The 18,887-nt window shown below is 44.3% G+C and overlaps 1 protein-coding gene across 18 annotated transcripts in view; it reads right to left on the reverse strand.

Annotated features, from left to right (window-relative positions):
• arvcfb (ARVCF delta catenin family member b) overlaps window positions 1-18,887 on the reverse strand; it is a 208,692-nt gene that overhangs the window by 98,535 nt on the left and 91,270 nt on the right. For 3 of the 18 annotated variants that reach the window (XM_076731516.1, XM_076731513.1, XM_076731521.1), the window contains exon 1: window positions 13,058-13,298. The exons of 12 other annotated variants lie outside the window; for them this stretch is intronic. In XM_076731516.1, coding sequence (XP_076587631.1) covers window positions 13,058-13,078 — 21 coding nt within the window. In that variant the 5' untranslated portion in view covers window positions 13,079-13,298. Of the gene's footprint in view, window positions 1-13,057; window positions 13,320-18,887 lie in introns of those variants that run through there. 3 more of the 18 variants (XM_076731514.1, XM_076731511.1, XM_076731518.1) reach the window with 3 other exon arrangements.

Below are 18,887 nucleotides of genomic sequence, written 5' to 3' on the forward strand. Positions count from 1 at the left end.
AACATTCAGTGGCTACAAAATGCAATAAATACAGTAGAAGAAAGGAGGTTGAAAGTGGATGAAACTACAAACCAAAAGTTCCACAACTAAGAACATCAACATGGTAGATTTCCCATGTGTGCACGTTTCAAAAGTCAGAGTGCTACAGGGGTGCTACAAATGCCACTTCCACGCTGCATGCCAAAAGAGAAGCCACGTGCCGAACGGACTGCTATTTTCTCCTGAAAAACAAGGGCTTCAAATTCCTAACATGTTGTGGAGATTAGACAGCAATTCAGTGGAATTCCGAGCCCCATATGGTGACAAGGTGCTCACATCTCCCGCTATTAGAGGTTTGTGTTCCTTGCCAGGAGTTCCAGTACTTGTTCTAAAGCCAAAATAAAGATTAAGCAACAGAGGGGAGCAAAGAGAAGGCCAGCAGTGTGTAGTGAAATAATGCTCATTTTGGTGCGAACGATTAAACCTCCTCTCATCGGTTACTCCGAGAGCAGGCTCTGGACTGTAAAGCAGGTTTTAAGAAGGATGGAGAGGGGCAGGGGGAGTGCCATCACATGGATCATGACTCATTTGAGGTATTAGACCACGGCTGTTCCAGTTTCCCAAATCACCTCTATAGACTTGTGGGACAACACACAATGAGTCAGTCCTTGGACACTTTGAATGAAAAGGTGGTGGCATTCCCAATTCAAGCCACAGTGAATCCAGGAAATGAGCAATAAGCTCCTATTGTGCAAATCTCTGGAGTTTACGGGAAAAGTCTCAGACTGCCTTCAATCGATGAAGGACCTTTTACCTGCAAGTGCTCAGCGATGCTAATGAGGATTCACAGCTATGATGGAATGTTTACTGAGCTACCTCACTAGAGTATAGCAGCATCTGTAATAGCCTCAAGAAAACAAGCCCCCCCATTGAGCTTTTTCTGAAGTAACATCAAAACAGACTCTCTGCACATCGAGCTTGAATTAGGTTGTCACAGTCTGAGAAATTAGTCTCCATAACTGTCTGAGTGCACGGCTGTCATATTTCATCATGCACGTTGTTTCACTAGACCAGTCAGGCGACAAACACAAAAACAGACCCAGCAGACATTAACATAAAACGCCATCTCTGCTGGATCCCAGTTTGACATCCGACGGCCTGAAAGAGGCATGAAAGAGATATCATTCCTTCAGGCCACGGCCTCCTGAGTGGCGTCACCAAAGCAAAGTAGTTTGTTGCATTATCAAGGCTGCCCTGTGTGTTCAAGTTGGGATATTAAAAGGAGAAAACAGCGCTGACTGATTGGGACTCCGACAGCCCCATTAGCGAGGCACGTTCCAGAGGCATGCAACAATTAAGGCAGCTCTGCCTGCCAGACTGGAAGATCCATGAGCAGCCAAATGCTCATCGTTCAAAGCAGCCAAGCTGAAACCTCAAGCCAAAAGATGTAACTTCTAGAGAGAAAAATATCCATATAAACAAAAAATCATATTGACTACAGTGATTCTGCAGCACGTTTACAATTGCTGCATTATGAAACATGCTCACAGGAAATCCAAAACGCATTCGCATCCCAATGAAAAGAAAGCTGCACTTGAACATCCAACTATTGAATATGCACAGCGAAGATAACTTTCTGATTATATCACCAAGCGAGCGTTAATCCAGTATGCAGGTATCATTATTTAGCTCCTCTGTGACCACAGGGGACAGAGATGCGTCTAGTCACAGCAGTAATGTCAGAGTTCTCCTGGCTATACGTTTCTTTTCTCACATGGTCCTCTGAGAGCGAACAGCAGCTTCAGCACTACAGAGGCTGACCCACTTCAGAACCTCACTGCACAATACTGCAATGTTGCCGCTAGCAAAGTTCACAAACACTGCCAAATATACACAGCACGCAGGAATTCATACATCGAAGCATCTGTAACATTCACTCAGCATCCACAATGTGCACAAACACAGAAACACGCAGCCTCTGTACAGTAAACATAGCAAAGAAACCTAGTTTTAAACTCCATCGTGCAGACTTCAGCTCCTCCCTGGAGAGGTTATCTGCAGTGAAAAGGCAGAGTCTTTCTCTGCAGCAGCTGCTCTAGACACTGCACACCTCTGTAGCCCTCAAACCACAAAACAATCCAAGCTGAACATAACATGCCTAAGTTTGACTTTTAACAAACTTCTGAGAGAACAGGTACCACGAGCGGGCACCAGATAGCCAAGGTTTGGATAACTTCTCAAAGTGCACAGCTGTGGTAGAGGAGAGGCAGGAGCGTTCAGCTGGGAGGGAAAGTTAATTAGGTTTGTTGGTGTATGCTGGATAGAGAAGACAGGAGGCTTGTTTGCCACAGAGACTGGAGTACAGCACAGCAGCTTGTGGCTTCGGGGCTCCAAGGTCGGAGGGCTGGGGACATCATGCCAGTCCTGCTGCCTGCAAGCCTCAGATTGCAAAGCGTGGATGGAGGCCTGTAATTTCAGATCGGTCTCTGTGCACGTGTCCACTGTGATTTCCACACCACAATGTGGCAGGGGACACAATATCTTTCCCTTTGAAGGCCGGCCCACAGATTTAGTATCCAACTCTCAGCCCCTGCTGCAATGACCATATTTCATATTTCGTGAGATTGGTTGGAATAATTCTGGACTCTTTGGAGAATGTAGGCAATTTGTCATCACTAATATAGCAGAACATGAACACATTTGCATATTCATCATTTGTAAAACTGCAGCACTACAAAAAAAATACAGCAGTAATGTATTATTGAAGGCTGAAAACAACACTGTTTTTTAATCAATATATCAGGATTAAACACTAAAACTGACACATTGGCCATAGTCAGATACACTGGCCATACTCTTGCTAACCCAATTTTTTAGGTCGACCTAGTTGGTTGACAATGCAAATGCTGTTTAACTCATCACTCATACAAATAGCACACTATGCTCACAGTCATGTTATCTGGTTGGTAGGGTTGGGCTACATGTCTTTCTCCTGTAAGACAACTTTCCAACTGGAGGTAGCTGTCACTTTGCTATCTCCGGTTGTGCTTGGCCTTTGAAGGCAATGTGCCAATCAATTATCACACTGTCACACTCCTGCTACCACACCTTGGCTACTTCATCAGGCTGTATGGCAGGTGTCAAATAATGCTATATGACAGAACTACAGAACACAGAACTAGAGTGAATTTTCATTTCCTCCTTAAAAATTTTCCCTGACTGTAGAAAGCACCAGTTGGGTTCATTTGTGCAGGTAATTATAGAAGGTAGTAAAGCATTCAGCACACTTCACTTTCATCACCATTAACAGTGCAAGACCATAACAAGACCTTGTTAAAGCCACAATATGAGCGGCGTGAGAACATGAAGGATCAAGGAAAGGGTGCACTCAGTCTGGTCTCCCATGACTTCTGGCTCAACGGTAAGTGACACTTGTGCACTGCACAAGGAGGGCATTGATACATGTTCCGCTGGCCAGTTACAGACTGCAGCGGCTTCAATTAGCACCAGGATTTTAAGAGCATTATGCTGCAAGGACTGTGGATAAATGACAGAGAATACAGCGGAGGTGGATTACGGCTTGGAGCAGACTGAGGATGGAGTGCTCCCATCTGAGCATTCGAGTCTGGAATGTAACTTCACCGTGACCCCAAAAACACTCCTTGTGTTCCCTTGTAGGCTGAACAACAGAGGCTGCAGCTGGCCACTCCTTCACAGGAACTTACTCACCCCCCACCTACCACACACACACACACACACACACACACTCTTAGGGCCAGAATCAAGAGAGACAGCGCACAAAACAGCGAAGAGTGGGTTTTATTGGATTAAGCCTCTCTTAACTGTACTAGAATATGATGGAAAGAATTTGGGAACTCAAGGAGGTCTGTATCAACAGGCCTTGTTTGCTTAACTTTGAGAACGTCGCAGGGTTTAGTGCACTCTTTTCCACACGTCCTAAATCTGTGGAGGTAAAAAGGGAAAAAAACATGCCTTAGAGCAGCTGCTGACCAACCAGAGTATTAAACTGAGACCCTCCTTGAATCTCTAAGGATCCAGGAAAGCAGCTTGGTAACCAACAGCAACTTAGAACAGCCATAGGGAAATAAATACCCATATGAGCCTCATGGTGATGGCAGCCAGGGGTCCAGTTAGGAAAATATGGGCTGTGATTCTCCAGCACTGGGTATGTTTTAGAAGCAATGTACCTGCAGTATCAATCTCTTCAGAGCTGTATTTTTTTGTATTTTTTCAAGAACAGTTAAAACCACAGACATCGGCAGGCACACAGGGGGTGGAGCTATTTCTGTCACTGTCTGCCTAGTAAAGACATGTAAAAACACAAATAATGATGGAAAATGGGTTGTTCAATTGGCTCAGAGGCCAGTGTGCCTGTGCCATCAAGTCATGACTGTCCTGTCTCACAGATACTCTCCCACTACATTATTAGGTAATAAAGCAAAATGTACAGTATTACTCAATACATCATTTATAAATGAATCCTGATAGCTGTAGAAAAATGGGACCACTATAGAGAAAATAGGTTTATTCTGTTTTGTCCCCTGGTATGATTTCCCTCTTATCGTGCAGGATTGAGGCACAGCACAAACAAAGTAACTTGCATCGTGTTTCATGTCCACTGCGGCTCAACTGGCCCGCAATTGAATCCTGACACAGCCTTTTCTCTCCAACTTTCAGCTGCCCCCTCTTCAGAAAAAGAACACACAACTACGATGTCCTATTACCAAACTAAAAGCTTGCTTGGCCGGAGCAACGGGATACTGGCAGCTCTAAAAGCCGACACCACAGGGCCAGGATTGTGCACTCTCCAACCCAGTGCAGAGTGTTAAGTACAGCACCTTCCACGGATGGCTGGCACCTGTCCCTCCATATCCGCAGACCTGGTTGGCACAGATCAACACTGCACCATGCTCCACTTCACAGCCTATTACACATTCCAAACAAATTAAATATGGAGGGGGTGTGATGGGGCGCGATGGCATTTTCGTGGAGCCCCAGCAGCCAGCGCGGGCTACGCACGCTGCAGAGGTTCATTAGACAGCTCAATAGAGCCTTGTGGAATGTGCGAGCAGGCGCATCACTCCATTGTTCACCAGTGGCTCCTCTGGGAATGGGCTGAGCATATATCAAGAGAAGATGAGAAGATGAGTACCATTGCTGTGCCATCACATGTAATGGCATATGACAGCCAGCCCAGTGTCGAGATGCCTCTATTGTAGAAACTATTGAAGTGTACAAACCGTTGTCTGCGTGGAGAATCGGCAGCACAGAGAGCCAGGAACTCGTTTATCTTTCCCATTTTAGGAGGTTCTGTTCCTGGTTTGGCTGAACTCTTGCCACTGGTTAGCATAATGTTTGTGTGCAGGCACTGCTGGGGCCCGAGATGTGGCTGCTACAGTGAAGGCTGCGTGTAGCAGGGGCCGTTGTGGCCCTGAGGCCGGTCAGCTTACAGTGGTTTGGACTTTCCCTCTCCCTCTTTCCTCCTCTATCATTCTCTTTTATTTTTCTCCCTGGACCCAAGCCATCGGCAGTAACAGCCACTATTGTGTGTTGCGAGATCCAGAGCAGCATTCTAATGAAGTGCCGGACCTCATCAGTGCACTTCAACCGCCAGCGGGTCAGTAACAGCCAGTCCTCACTTCAAACTCCCTCCAGGCTTTGTGACTGAGCTGTAAGCAAGCATAACATGGATCTATGACAGTTAGAGACATGCTGCTTTTCAGATACAATATATGAGCCTTTTGTTAAGAATCATCACAGATAAGCCCGTCAAAAATATCACAATTCAAATAAAAGAACTGCTCTTGACGCATAAGGATTATCTACACTGATAATACAGCATCAACATGGCAGTTGATGAGTTTCTTGCCTGTTTGACTGCAATAGCCGACGTTACCCTGTGTGATTAAAAAAAAAAAAAACTTTGACAGTGGAGTTGGATAGAGTTCATATCTCTCACTACACAGGGTTGTCACGGTCATTACATTTTAGTTACAGTCACACAAATACGTCTGATTAACAATTTATTCGTCTCTTTCTCTTCGTTTCATGCCAGAATAAAACAAAAAAAGTGAGTTCAACACAACTCAGCCCTTTTTTTGACATGAACCTTGTGCACAGGTAGACTGATAGACGTTTTTTTTTTTTGGCTCTATCAGCTGATAGAAACACCCCTAATTCACTTTCAATTTGCATTTGCAGCATTTCTGGCATTAGTCTGGTTTCCATCCACATGTAGCGTAAATTTTAACAGACAGAAAATCGATTACAAAAAAAAAGTGCAAAGTTATGTGCTTTTCCATCAACTACCATCATGCGAATGTGCATGAGAACAAATTTAACACGTTGAGATGAGCTGTTGGTGGTGCTAATTCTCCACTCAGGTGCCATTAAACCTTAGTAGAAGAACGGGGCACAATGAGGTGAGGTCTTTAAAAGAGCATCAAGCCTCAAACAGTAGAAAACGACATGAAACTGTGATGAAATATGACATATCCATTTCAGCCAGCTATTTTTATACAGCTAATTGGAAACAATTACAACTGTGCAAAATTATCACGGTCAGCTCAAATTATAACAATCAGGTGATTATGTGACGAGCGGAATACACCTCTCCTGGTTTGTGACAAAATTAGTCTGCTGAACAAATAAAATGTTTGACAAAAGTTAAAGGTGGTGAAACATAATGTTAATGCATAAGTGATCATACACTGATGTTTCCGTAAGCACATGTGTTACAAGTGAACGCAGACTGACTTCCACAGCTGGTAACAGGTGCATGCCTCATCCAACCAGTCACTACACTAGCAACATTTAATCAGGTAAGTATGACATGACATAATGGATAAAACACATGGTTTTAGTGAATTACTTGCTGTTGCTGTACACATCATTAGCTGCCAGCTTCCATCAAAGAAATCCGCTGTGGCTTCAATCAATCTTCAAAAACCCAACGATTGTGATGACTCCTTACAGCAGTTAAACTAAATAAATTGGAGATGCCTCATACAAGCTCCTCGTACTGCCACATGTCAGTGTAATCTGAATGGTCAGCCGGCACTGATAGAGCCCTGCTAAAGAGCTGTCAGAGGGAATCATTAATCCCAAAAGGCAGCATGTGACAGATGGCACAATGATGGAGGATCGATGCTGTCCCCGCCATCCCAACTACTTCCAGTGGCCGGCCCAGAGGCAGGAACTGGGCTAATCCCTCAAAAGAAAAGTTCCAGACTAAACACGCACAAGGAGCCTGAGCCATCTCATGCTCCCCCAGCCCCCACGGCTGCTCTGCATGTACTGCTTCATACAATGTGGATGGTACTGAAGGGGGTTAAGAAGAGAAAGGGAGAAGTAGGGAGGTGTTTGTTCCTGCATTTCTGGTTGAGGGAAGCTTTATGAGGACTTTGACCTTCCCCCTCAGGGCCCCTCTGAGAGGTCCCCAGCTGCAGGACGGAGGGGGTGGAGCCTATATGAACTATACATAACTGTCAAAGGAGCCCCAGTTCTTTTGAAAAGGCCCCAGAGCCAGACCCTTCTGCAATTGAAGGTCCGGGTGGCAGCAGTGTTCCCAGCATGGAACGCACGAAGAGAGGGAAAAGGAAGGAAAGAATCAGAAGAAAGAACTTCCCCTGTATGGTCTTCTGCTCCATTCAAGATAAATAGCACATGTCATATCAATAAATCAACGAATCCTATGGGCCATCTTAAGTACAGCTTGTGTTCCTGCAGTCCATCTAATGCCCTTGAGTAATCGTTTTCTTTGTTGAGCGGAAATTAAATCTTTACTATCAATATTATAATCAGACGGTTACAGACCAGTTTGGTCGTCAGCTGGGGTCAAATTCAGCCACAGCACTTCTCAGCACTCATACTGCAGCTGTGTTTCTATGGTATAGATGCCGGGAAGATGGGAGTTTGCAGGCCATGCTGTCATCAATCACTGGCTTTAAGGCTTACCGGGTGTTGCCCAAAGAAATGTCACATCTGCAACTTTAAACCACAGGTCCTGCGAGAAAGCCAATTACTGTGGTGACACACACACAAACACACACAAACGCAAGTATATCCACAGGAAAATTTGCACATGGACATACATGCACACAAACGCACCCACACCACGCAGGTCAGTACAACAGCACACTGGGCCACTAAGAAGAGTCCTTTTCTTGTGGTGTATCTATCTCTTAAATTAGAGCATCAGGTTGTGTAATAACCAAACTGTTGCCATTATGTAATCACACCACCATTAGGATATGAGATTATCATGAAAATATTGTCACTACAATAAATACAGGCCTGATGTGCCCGCAAGTACAACTTTATTGAGAGTGTAATGAGTTAGCTTTCTGGTCAGCCTCTACCGCTGTGTGACTAAGCCCATTCTGCTTTCTCTGGGGCAAGTGGCTTTCTTATCTGCCTGATCGAAAACATGGCTCTTGTTGCTTGCTTCGAGCAGCACAGATAGAAAGGTGTTTATTGGACACAGTCAGGGAAACCATGAATCCCACTCCCATATAAACAGGGCTACCCTGTCTGTAGCCTGAAGACAAACACTGAGTAAATAAGCCAGGGAACCAACTGATGTTACTGTGTAGCCTCTAGTGTATGTGTGTGTGTGTGTGTGTGTGTGTGTGTGTGTGTGTGTGTGTGTGTGTGTGGGTATGTGTGCATTTGTGTGTTGAAGGAAGAGTGGGCTGACACTGTGTCTACACCTCCCCTCTGGTGGATTTAATGCATTTGGCAGCAGGAAAAGCACAAAAACTCTCAATCAGCCAAGTAGTCATTACTAAGTGACTGGAAGTTCATTGTACAAAATGTTGAACCAGGGAAACACAATAGAGTGTTTTCAAGGATGTGCATGAAATATATGCATGCACACAGGATTCATACTGTATGCACCCTGCACACGGGTTTGATAAGAGGCACGCTGTAGAGCTGAATAGGTAAAAAAAAAAAAAAAGACAACAACAACAGCTCTCGCAAGATAATAAGCTGCCATCTCATTAATGCGATGCTTCTTCTCCCCAATGCCGCTTCCAAACATAGCAGTATGAAAACATCCATCTCCAGCATCTCTCGCCCCCCCTCCAGCCCTCCAATTTACTGCCACTCACCTTTTTTTAATTCCATCAGCGTGATGATGAAAGCTGAGAGAGCATTATGGTCCTCGCCAGTGGTAAGACAGTGAGTGAGCGAGTGCGGGCCCGCATCGGTCACACTGTCAGCCAGCCAAATGGGTTAGGGCAGACAGAGGGGAAGCCAAGGCAAAGGGGGGGTGGGGGGTGGGGGGGGTCTGTAGTGCCAAGGGTTGAGTGGCACAGACCCCTAATTCTCCACACAACATAACCACAGTGTAAACACTTGAGGGTGCGTTCATATGATGGAGAGCACGAACATACAGTGTACTATGTATAGTAATGTGTAATACTTGCTGGGGTCCGAAGGGATTTGCACATATTTCTTAGTGTTTGTTTTGACCCACATGGTGCACCAGATGTCTGGTATAGTGTTGCATCAGAAGCTTTCACATAAAGCAAAGCAAACTGTCTTTCACAACGTAACTGCAGCGATTGCAACACAGTTACTATACAGGACTATCACAATATATGATATGGGTGCAATAATTCTTTTCATTACCAATTATCCTGTGCATTTTTTTATTTTTTTTATTTTTGATTCACTAGTTTAGACAGAGATGGCTTACAGATGGCCAACTGATGAACTAGTGAATTGACAGAAAATACACTGAAAGAAATTTGGAAGTTGAATAATTGTTTCAGTCATTATTAAAGCAAAAAAGCCAAAAATTGGTCACCATGTGAATATTTGCCGCTTTTCTTTGTCTATATCACTGTTAACTTAATACATTTGAGTTAAAGACAGATTTATTAATGGTGAAAAATGACCATTAGTTGTGACCCTAAACTGGTTTATTGCCAAGTCTGGTACACATGAAAATAATGTGAAAAATGCCCTGAAAAAGTTCTTCCTATTTCCCGTTTCATTGGACATACAGAAAGACCAGATAAATGCAGCAAATTAGAAGCAGTGGCCAGCAGATATTTGCCATTTTGGCTTATATGTCATTAGAGGATGATAACAGATAAAAATAAAAATCAGCATCAGCATGAAGATGTTGAGAAGGACAAACTATTCATGTAAAACCAGAAACAGGCACCCAGTTACAGAAGTAGGTGGGTAGATGGTGGGCGGGGTGGCAGATACTGGAACATGTTGTGTCATGGGTCATGTGATGAGAGCAGCCATGGGGAGTATGGGAAACATGGGGAGTATGGCCAGGCTGTGTGACGGGAAGGCCATCTGGTATCACCAGTCACCAGGCACTTGCCACCATATGATCGGACCCTCTCGCCTTCAAAACACAGCAGGCACTCACGACCCCCCCTCTCTCAAATCTTCTCCCATCCTGCACCCAACCCCCCCCAGTGCATGCCCCCTTGCACTGATGCGGTCTCCACAGCCATTGACCGCTCGTATGTTTCCGGTCAGCAGCATTATTCTTGTGTGACCTCCACTCTCCAAACAGTACCACTCCTCATGCTCTACATGTCTTCAAATATTGATCTGCACAATGTCTTCTGCAGTCACAAAAGAGGAGCCTGAGGAGAGGAGAGGAATGGAAAAGAATACGGGCAGACGATGGTCGAGCTGTCACACAAAAACACCCCCGCAGAAAAAAAAAAAAAAAAAAGATGAAGAGTTTGATGGATTTTTAATTTCGGGAAGAAATCAAACAGCATCGGAGAGGGGGGGAACGCTCAGCTGCTGCAGCTGAAAGCCCCGCTAGCTGTCAGGAGTCTGGCAGTAACCTGCAGTCTGAAGACAGGACCTCCTTTAGTCTTTGGCTGAATCACTGATGAATTATTTTGTTATTCAGATGGGCCCTTCTCGCTTGTGGAGGAGAAGTAACATCAGTTTTTTGATAGACCTTGGCAAGACGAGGACTACTGGATTATTCATAATGTTTTCCTTTCTCCTGCGCGACAAATCTGTTCTTCTATTTTTCATGAGGAGAAGATGCTCCGGCCTCTGCGGCTAAAGTTGGAGGATTTGGGCGCTACCCTGCTGGTGAAAAGTTCTAAAATAGAGGCCAGTTTATATTTAACTCAGACATGGTCTGGTGGAGGCACCCCCACTAATTGAGGCCTATGCAGTAATCTTCAGTGGGCTAAAACTCATTTACCATAAGCTCTGCTGCAGCATTAAGAAGAGGTCAAGGCAGATCAACATCTCTCTCATCTCCTCTTGCTATCTACTTTCTTCCAAGTATAAAAACTGATTTTAAGCTATTAAACAGGACGCCCTAAGGGACGTATAGAGCGCAGTGTAGGGCATCGCTGCTGAAAGTGGCAGTGAGAGGCTCAAATGACAACTCCGGACCATTCTTCATGGCCCAATAGAGCAACACCAAGAAGAATGACAAAACAACAACACGGACACTGAAATCGATCCATTCCTGGCTTAAGTGTGACATGAACACACATGTTGACCCCCTGCCCCTTAAGCACCGCACAAGCAGGTGCTCCTGAGCTGAGGAATGTCCAGCTGAGTTGAAAAGGTCGTGCCACGATGCCGGCCTGCTCTTAAGTATGCCAACTATCTCAGTCTTACGCGGGTCACAGACACAGGGGGGCACCCTGCACCTCTGAGACCCATTTTGGGATGCATCTTGAGAGAGCCTTATCTCAGGTTGTTATCATGCATTTCATCCCATCAACGTAATCCAAACCAGGATTCCAACCGGCAACTTTTGCCCTGCTTCTGATCCATCGGCTTGCACCGAGAGTGCAGCCTTCAAACTTGGGATGGAAAGAACAAAGTGTGAAGGCGAAAAACAGCTTCTCTTTTTGGCGCCGGCTCCTCCAGTTATCTGGTGGCTCTCATCCACAGGGGCCACGGTTAACGTATTATTATCAGAGCAATGTGGAGAGCTGACAGAATGTTTTTCTCTGCCAGTCAGGGGTTTGGTAACTCCACCCCTCTCAGCCCAGCGGAGGAGAGCGGCGCTGATGAGAAGTTGACCTTATTCAATCAGATTTTTTGCCTCCACTTTCTTTCTTTTCAGATGTCTGTCTTCTTCTTCTTTTTGTGAGGATCCGAGCGCTGCCAAGCTCAGCGGGGAAAAGAGCGTTGTGATGGTGTAGGCTGCCTGTGGATGCGCTTCAAACACAGGGAACACTTCCAATAATGTATGCACATCATGCCCTGGTACGCACACACCCACACAGACACAGTAACACACTCGCAAGAGCTAACAAAAGCACATTCCTGCAGTATCTGTGCAAGTGAAAGACAAAAGGCTTTAATGCCATGTCTCTCATACAATTGGCACTACAGCCCACAGGCTATAAATCTGGGGCTGGGCTCATTCAGAGCCTAGCAGGCGATGATCAGGGACAAACTGATCAGGGACAAACTTTCAATACTTCACTGCTTGTCCCACGATCGCACCAGTCATTCTATAGGTGGCACTGACATGTCTGATCCCATGAATGTGTCAGGGAACTCATAAGTCACAGCACTGCTTTCCTGCGCGGCATCCCCCCCCCCAAGAGCACACACACACACACACACACACACACACACACACACACACACACACACACAGGACCACCACTCACCATCTCATGGTCAGGACTATTTACAACGTCAAATGGTCACTAAGTAGTGGAGGCGCACGCAGTCTTTACTGTATCTGATGCCATTCGGCAGCCTGTAGACACGCACGCGTACACACGTGCACGCACGCTACACGTCCATATATCCACACGCGCGCACTCACCCGCGCACTATCCACCTGAAGGACATCGATAAATCTGAGAATCTCTGCTCTCATGTACTAAACTGGATGGAAATAAAAGCTACAGAAAAGACATTAAGAGTGATGCTCCAGGATGAAATCTGTTAGTAGGCAACCAAACCCAAACAATGAGGAATCAATTAGGAGGAGAGAGACAAGAGGAGTCAGAGAGGCTGAAGATACGATGAGAGGAGGGAGAGAGAGAGAGAGAAGACCGGCAGCCACAGCAACACAAACCTGTTTCACTTCAGCAGGCATGGTCCAAAATCCCCCCTTCGCTCCCGAAAAAACAAAAACCTCCCGGGGAAATGTGTGACAACTATTTCCTCCACTCGGAAAAGTTCTCCTTTCCCTCCTCTCCTCCTGTCGTCTCCTCGCGTTTTCCTGGTCTATTTACGTTGAGTTTTCCCTCTGTGAGCGCAGAGGCAGCAGCTCAGACGCAGGCAGCCATCCCCCAGCTCTGTGTCGAGCTAAACACAGTTAGGTAGAAATACGGGAAATGTGGTGGGGTGCCTTTCAAAATAAAAGCGCGACCATTGCGCACGCTCGCAAAAGACAGTATCAGATAACTACAAAATTACATTTGAAACAACCAGAAAAAAATGTATGTGGTTCAGGTTGTAGGTTGATACTGTTTTGTGAGAAGAGAAAATGGCCCAATACAATATTGAGGTTACTGTTACTTTCCATGTCTTTAAAACAAGTCTTAAATTTTAGGTTAAAAACAGCTTGGACACTAAACGTGTCTCTCTTATAGGCCTACTGACAGTCATGGTCATGTGTTTAGACTAGAGACGTGTGTTTAATAGTGAAAGCTAACTAAGTGAATTTCAAAAACACAACAAGGAATCAGTCATTATGATTTTTTTCATAGACAGTACAAGCCTAGCTCGTTCATAATGCACCCGTTGGCCCTAATGGAAATGTGAAGACACATACATACCTATAATAAAGTAGTAAGTGCAAGCGTTTTTTATTTCAAGAGTAATGATAGTCAAATAAATTTGTTTTTTCAAATTTTCTGTACTTGACAAAAGACACTTCCTTCGGATAATGTGAGGATGCTCATTTGACTAGAACGCTGGTATTAGTATTTTTATTCATTTTATTTTTTGTTTTTTTCGGAGGGCATGAAAGCGGAATGAATGTGAGAATGAATGTCAAATGTGAGCTGCGCCTTTTTGAAGAAGCACTCGTGCTTTTATTTTGGAAGATAAATCACCCTACATCCAGTGTAATTGTGGCTATCCCAGGCTGGTTTGACATAGCTGGAAAAAGGGAACCCTGCTTTCTCCTTTGCAAAGATGCTGCATGTATGTATGTATGGAATGGACAGAGATGAAGGGCAAAGGGAGCCGCTGCCCCCCCCCAATCTCTGATGAAAACAGGAATTCAAGAAAAGGAAAAGAGCTGAACCAAAGTGTGTGCATTCGTGCGCGCACACACACACTCACTCAACAAAAAAAGTTAGCCAGAGAGAGAACAAAAACCTCCAGGGCTGAGAGAAAGGGGGAAAAGAGGAGGTGTGTTATTAGAAAGGAGGGTTCCCAGACAGGCAGCAGGAGCTGGAAAAGAAGCAGTTCTCTCTCTCTCTCTCTCTCTCTCTCTCTCATTGGGTCTATGTCTGGGGTGGGACCAGCTCCCTCTATGCACTCCAGCTGCGTCTGTCTGTCAACCCATCGACCCCTCCCCCTTGTTGGCATAGACAGACAGAGAGAGGAAAAAGAGGAGATGGGGCAGGGGGGTGCCGGGGCTCACACACAAAACAAAAGTTGCCCCTATTGAGGCGAAGGCACCCAATACTCCGCAAATTTTTACAGCCTTCACACATGCACACACACAGCTTCTTTTCTCCACCTCTTTGTCCCGTTCCTCTCACTGCACTTGATATAAGGGAGGGGTGGGACGTACGTGAAAGAATTCACATTCAAATATCTATTACTGTGACCAAGACTGAGAAGGAATGTTAATCTAATATAACGTAGATGGAAGCTTAACTAAGGAGAACTTTGAGAGACGTCTGGACTTACAGAAGAGGGAGAAAGAATGACTGGACTAAAAAGAAGGGAGAGAAAGGAGAAATCCCAAACGGAGGGGAAATGGCTGAGGTTTTGCATTCCACAAGCCTGGTATTTCATCTCCCCCAGCATTACTGCTCCATTCGCTCTTAATGAAAGACCTGGCCCACCATGCATCATTACATTTAGATCTATTTACTTTCAACAATGCCATTAGAAATTCAACCAACCAGCATCACCTCCAAAATAAGTCTCGTAACTTCAATTGCACTTCTCTTATGTGATTTGCAATATCACATTCCATTTAAGCCATTTAGGTAGTGAGTGAGTTTCATAACCTTATTTAAAAATCCATTAAGTGCTTTGGAATACTCATGGGAGCAGACGAGGGACAACGCATTCATCTTCATTTCCTCTGGAAATCTCAACATACGTGTTTCCATTTTCGAGTTTAATGTTGTGAATATTGTTTTAAGGAACATTTGCCAGATTTCTTTGCCATCTCGATTTAGACAAGACGATAAGGCTGAGATGCTGTGCTATGCAGGACGCCGATGCCAGCACGTTAGCATGCCTTCACTCCTCATATGCTAATGTTTAGCAGGTATGATGTATCACAGGTTATGCTTCATGGTGCCACTGAGAATGACCTGATGTTGGTTACAAATCAAGATGCTAGATGAAAAGCTAAAGGATCACCAAAGTCATTAGGTTCATCATCATCATCATCATGAATTCCTGTGCAAAATGTCAAGGAAGGGCATCACCTACGGTTAAGATATTTCAGTCTGGACCAAAGTTGGGGACCAGTCCACTGACCAGTGGACACAAGAACCATGTAGCTAACATGGCACTGATGTGTGGGATTATCTGTCAGCATTCTGTTCTGCAAAATGTAGGGAATGTCCAACTAATGCAAAAACAGGCAGGACAAACAAATATCCTGACTTGTGTTCAACATCACAGGTCAGTGATACACGCTGTTTCCAAGAATACCCGCTACTGTCAGACAAAAGCTTTTTTCTCTTGATCTAGTCAACCTACAGCCGGGCGGTGTAAAATAAATGTACGAGGCGTATGAATAATCCAAGAGTTGTAATCAAGGCTCCTGAAGTCAGCTTTACTCTGTCAGAACATACAGAGTGAAACAGATGGTAGAAAGGTTAATGTTGGCAACAAGGCGTGCTTTGACAGCCAGACACCTCCAAAGAAGCTGCATCATGTTTTTCATTTCCATTCAAGAGGCCAGATACACGGAGAAACAGAGAGGAGGAAAGAGGAGCAAAAGCAGATACCAGAAGTAGACTGAAGAGAGGAGAAAAATATATACTGTGTTTCATTACAAAAAAATCCCCAGTTTCAAGGGAAACTTAAATGACATCTAATTCTGAAGAGCATTTGAAAAGCTCCTCCACTCCGCCAAGAATACATTTCTTGGGAAAGACTATTTTACCTTCAAACTTTAATGAAGAGGTTAGCGAGTTCAACCCACTACACCCACTGTACACAGAGCAGGTCAGTTCTTTAGGACAATGACTGCGCAGTGCATGAGCCCTGATGTGAAATGAATGTGTGAGAGTCTACAAGGCCAAGATGATCGGCTCTGCTACAGACTGACTGCTGTTTATTCTAACAATGACACAGCTTGCAACAAAGCCCTTATCTAATGACTCTTACTATCATGTTTTATTTTCCCCTTGAAAAATGGCTACTCAGCGATGCACAGGATTAGAGTCCAATCTATTGGGGGCTTTTGTCTTGCGAAAAGGCAATTTTCCCTTCATTTAGGGAAATAAAGCTCTGTTTAAATGACATCACTTCAGATCAAAAGGTTCTATTTTGTGTTTTATGTGGCAATACTGTAATTGCACAGCAAGATTTGTTATACAAATATAACTGGATTAGGCTTTTACTAGTTTTTCATCTTGTCATGCGTAATTGGGACACTGAATGAGGCACAAACAACAGAATGTGAATCAGGCGGAGGCTGACATGCAGCTAATCATCAACTTTATTCTAGTTGAACGTACCCTTTGGATGTGGAATGGAGACTCTCGATTGGTTGTTCAAGGGTATGTCTAAAAATGATCATATTTAATCAGCATTTCCATGGCCTAATTCCCACCTTTCCCCCTAATTTCATGAGAGATTCTTCTTTATCAGATTGTTGACTGACAATAATGTCATCTCTTTTTATAGGTACAATTCCAATATATATATTTATTTTATATATATATTATATATATTTTATTTTCATATGCCTCACAATATATTTACATGTTGGTTCATGACCCACAGCTTCTAGGCAGGTTTTTCTGCCATTACGTCTGATAATCATCTTCAGTGCCACTGTCATGTTGCTTGAAAGCAAATAGATAAAAGTGATGAAGCTCAGCTGCATTTGCATTGTTCAATGTTTTTTCCAGTCATGGAACATGTTGCTTCACATGCCCTTATTCAGCACCCAAAGATCAGCTCAAATGAGGCACTTGGAGAAAGGCTGTCAAGAACAGTGCAGGTCCTTTCACACATTCCTGCGCTATTAGCATCACCCTCTACACAACGAGAATGACGCTCAGACACCGTGTGTTAGATAGCTCACATACCAAGCCCTATTTCTTTCCACTTCACCCTTTTCAAACGCGCCAACATATAAAGAGGGCCCCACGGCCTGGCTTCAGCTTAAGACGAAATACGTGACTTTTAGACAAAGTGTGAGTGCAACTCTGTGACACAAAACAGCAAAGGTTTGCAAATTCCACACTCTGTGATGTTCAGTCTTTTTATAGTCTGTCCAGCAGTGTGTCTCAGCCTGAGGCAATGCCAGAACTCATACAGTCAGCAAGCCAGAGTGCAAAGTCAATGGATGGATGTGTGGTTCTGACTTAATTGCTGTAATCTGATGGTGCACCACCTGTAGACCGCTGCTGCTGCACACACACTCAAAGAATGTGCTGATAATCCCTCCAATGCACACAGGTAGAAGAGCAAGAATTTACTGGAACTAGCAAATATCAAGAGGTTTGTTTCTGTTGGCATTAAAACAGAACAGATTTTAAGGTAATTTGAGGTAATGTTCCCAGCTGAGAGTTACAGTCGCCCCCTTCTGAGTTGATTCATCTACTATTTAGCTTGTGGATTTTGAGGGGACTTTTTCCAGCTGCTTTAGTTGATGTGTCTGCTTTAGCTGTGTTTCGGAAAGCTTTCCAGGAATTGAGAATGCATCCAAACACTTCTCACAAATGTCCATTTGTATATTTTAATTAACAACAGACCCCTAGGCCATTTGCATGTATTTGCTGAGCAACAGTAATATGCGAAACAAAGTTTTGCAGTTTAAACTGTGGAAAGGCTCACTGAAACTGAACAGCCATGTTGTAGTAACCTTCATTAAAGAACACACTGGGGTAATATTGAAAAGAAACGTTCAGCTCTAAGACTCTTTTTCCATTAAGGCATTTGTAGTCTTAAGGAATTCTCCGTCCAATAAAGTGCAAATTTACTCCTGCAAACCTCCCAAAGCAAGACTCAGTGCTGCTTCTGTTCCTCATTTGATGACCGTTTACATGCTTGTAAGTCCTGTAGTAAAAATGTCGCACCAGTACGTTAAACTCATGAGAATAATTAAAGCAAGGCCTTGAAGAACACCTCCGGCTCTGCTACAAAGTTCAAAGTCTGCGTTCGATTAAAACATTTTCAGGTGAATGGGGTCAGCCTTGTTTGGTTATCCTGCTGGACACTGGGAAGGGTGAGGTCACATTCCTCAGGTGGCACTGGGGTCCTGTGAAGGAGAGGGGCTTTATTTTTAACACATGGGATACAATTTAGTCTCTGAAGTTAACAGCCAAGCCCAGCAGTCTGTTCAGACTACCACGGTCATCTTCGAGTATATGCAGTCTTCCATGCAGTCCAAAAACTTTCAGGCAGAGGCAGTGCCCTTCAGAAATCTTTAGCCTGTGTGTTCACCTATGCCAGAACACAGAGAGGATGTCTGGTGAAGGAAATGGAAGCAGTTTTCAGATACCCCTCTTAGTGCTTTTAGTGAGCAT

This window comes from Chaetodon auriga, chromosome 5, assembly GCF_051107435.1.
Source record: "Chaetodon auriga isolate fChaAug3 chromosome 5, fChaAug3.hap1, whole genome shotgun sequence".
Taxonomy (NCBI): Eukaryota; Metazoa; Chordata; class Actinopteri; order Chaetodontiformes; family Chaetodontidae; genus Chaetodon; species Chaetodon auriga.